Source organism: Pinus tabuliformis, chromosome 1_1 (genome assembly GCF_031772625.1).
Source record: "Pinus tabuliformis cultivar Carrire ecotype Pingquan chromosome 1_1, CPIR1, whole genome shotgun sequence".
Lineage (NCBI taxonomy): Eukaryota > Viridiplantae > Streptophyta > Pinopsida > Pinales > Pinaceae > Pinus > Pinus tabuliformis.
In genome coordinates this window covers 845224700-845227267 of record NC_142297.1, presented here as the reverse complement: position 1 = coordinate 845227267, position 2568 = coordinate 845224700, and the positions used below count along the sequence as shown (strand labels likewise).

The window sequence follows — 2568 nt, the reverse complement described above, 5'->3', positions numbered from 1 at the left end:
AATCTATCCAGCCTGGCTAAAATATACTCCTCCCCTATTCTGTTGTTTGTCCATGTGTATAGCCCTTTTTTTGGCTTGAAATCCATTAAATCCCATTGTTGAATCAGATTTTCCACTAAGGGGAGGAAGCGATCCCTGCTGCTGGTTCCTCCTCTTTTTTCCTTTGGTTCTAGGATTAGGTTGAAGTCTTTGGCAATGATTATGTTATTGAGGGAGTATGCTTCCAAAAAATCAATCAGAGTTTGCCAACATTGTTCCTTTTCTGCATAGAGGACAGGTACATAGAGATTAAAGAGTGCAATGTTTATCTTACTTGGTAGGTGTCAGAGTTCCGTGTAAATCTAGTGCTGCGTCTGAAAGGAGCTCTCCAGCTGGAATTTATCAGCCTCCCAAAGAGTGGCTAATCCACCACATGTACCTCTAGCACTAACAGCTTTTCTAGTTTTTGTTTTCCATTTTTCTTTGTTGAGTTCCAGAAGGGCTTCGCCTTTGATTTTAGTCTCTTGGAGCATGAGTATCTTGGGCAGTTCTGATTTTATTAGGCTCTTCACTGTTTCAGCTTTTGACGGGCTCCCCGGTCCTATGCAATTCCAAGATATTAATTGCATTATTTACTGTTGGGGGTTGCGGTAGCACCTCCCTTAGGAGGCCTGGTTCTAGTATTTATGTCAATAGACATCTCTATAGTGGCCTGGCCGCCCTACATTTTTTGTTTCTCTGCTTCTTCTTCTCTGGCCTCTTTGTGAGATTTCCTCCCCACTCGTTTCAAGGGCCTCTCAGATGATTCATCTTCCGAGGATCTCGATATCTTAGGGGTCTTCTTTCTTGTCATTTCTGCATAGGAAGGGGAACTAGAGCAACCTTTTGGGGTTTGTAGAGGGACTGATTCCTCTTTCCTTTTAACTTCTTCCATGCTTTTAACTTGTCGTTCAGCCTCGTTATCTGCTGTATCTTGAAGTTTTTTTGGTGTGCTGAGAACTTCAAAGGGATTTGTTGATATGTCTGCTATTGGTGGGACTGAACTTCCTTCTGCTTGGGTTTCGGGGGGAGGAACCTTCCCGGTGGAGACGACTTTCCCTTTGTTCCTGTTGCTCTGCTTAGTTGGTCCTGATTTCTAAACCCGATTCCATTGATCTCCTTTCTCCTTCTCTGTTCTGTCCTCTGACTTCTTTTTAGAATGCTTGGAAAAATGCCCATAGCCATGGTAGCACTGGCATTTAAATGGGAGTTTCTCATAGTCTAACACTTTTATATGTGTCCAGTTAGCCACCATGAGTTTAATGGCTTCAGGGAGGCCTTCCTCTAGGTCTACTTCTACACAAATTCTCGCACAGGAGTACTGGTCTCTTCTTTTTCCTCGATCGATGTATTTGCCTAGCTTGTTGCCTATGGTTTCTAAGGATTTAGGGTTCCAGTAGTGCAAAGGTAGATGGGGCAGTCGTACCCAAATCAGAATAGCCAAGGGCACATCTTGAGTCGGGTCGAAATCTGGAGTCCATTGATTCAGATAGAGACCCTGAGGCCCCATGAAATACGGGTTGTTTCTGAAAATGAGATTCCTGTCTTCTGCTGCTTCAAATACGAATACGAAGAAGCCTTTGCCGACGAAATGGCTTTTTATTCCTTCTTTGACCAGGGATCTCCAGTTCCTTTGCACCCAGGCTTCTACTGCTTTAGGTGAGGGCCATAAGCCCGTGAACTTGCCAATAAGCCCTCGTTCAGCTAGGTTTATTGCCGCTTTGCAAGGTTCTTCAATCGGTAGAGCAATTGTGGGTATGGATTCCATTTTTTAACAAATTTATGCTGGTTTTCAGCTGCTAGTCATTTGTTGCATGCTGCAGCTAGGTCACGGAATGCAGTGAGCTCAGGTTGCAAAGTTGTTTCCTTTTCACACCCCCCTCCCGGGGCCATGGCTCTGGAGGTGCGCGCAGTCTCGAAGGTGGTCGTGGCTCTTTGTGCGCTCCCCGGGCTTCCTCCTACTGACCTCAGAGGCTGCACCAGGCTCCCGTTATCTAGATTCTCTTGCGCAAGCTGCACCAGTTTCCAAAGCTTTCTTCTCAAGTTTTATTTTCAAAATTACAGTAAATCTCTCCAAAAAATAGTGAATCTATTATTTAAATTGGTATATGAATAACAATTTTACATCCAAAAATTATTTACTAAAAACAAAAACCTAGATCAATTACCAATAATTTTTTTTAATAAAATAATTATTCTTAAATGATGAGAATGAGCTAATAAACATTTATGATAACAATTAACATTGATTAATTAATTAATTAATTTTGATAGTATGAATTTTTGGAAGTTTTTTTGTTATATTTTTTATTTAAATTTCTCAAAAATCTTATACAAATTTGTTGGAATCACAAGTTTGATTTGTAAAATTTGCATAATCCTCATGCATTATAAGTTTTTCATGGTACTAAATCTATTTATGCATTATAAAATATAATTTGAACAACTAAAAATACATGATTTAACCAAAACATATTTAGCCATTCTTTTATTAAAAAACCCTAAAACTTATAATAATTAAACAACACCTTTCTTAAATAAGTATAAAAA

At 40.0% G+C, this 2568-nt stretch overlaps 1 protein-coding gene across 1 annotated transcript; it reads right to left on the bottom strand.

Moving 5' to 3' along the window:
- Nucleotides 1-1114: 1114 nt before the first annotated feature.
- Nucleotides 1115-1786, bottom strand: LOC149216894 (uncharacterized). The gene has a single exon (XM_089390076.1). It carries the CDS (start codon nt 1784-1786, stop codon nt 1115-1117), a length of 672 nt encoding a protein of 223 aa, XP_089246202.1.
- Between the last annotated feature and the right edge of the window lie 782 nt (nt 1787-2568).

Excerpts from the sequence above, each read along its gene's own strand:
- LOC149216894 (XM_089390076.1), bottom strand. The coding sequence starts at position 1,786 with ATGGAATCCATACCCACAATTGCTCTACCGATTGAAGAACCTTGCAAA.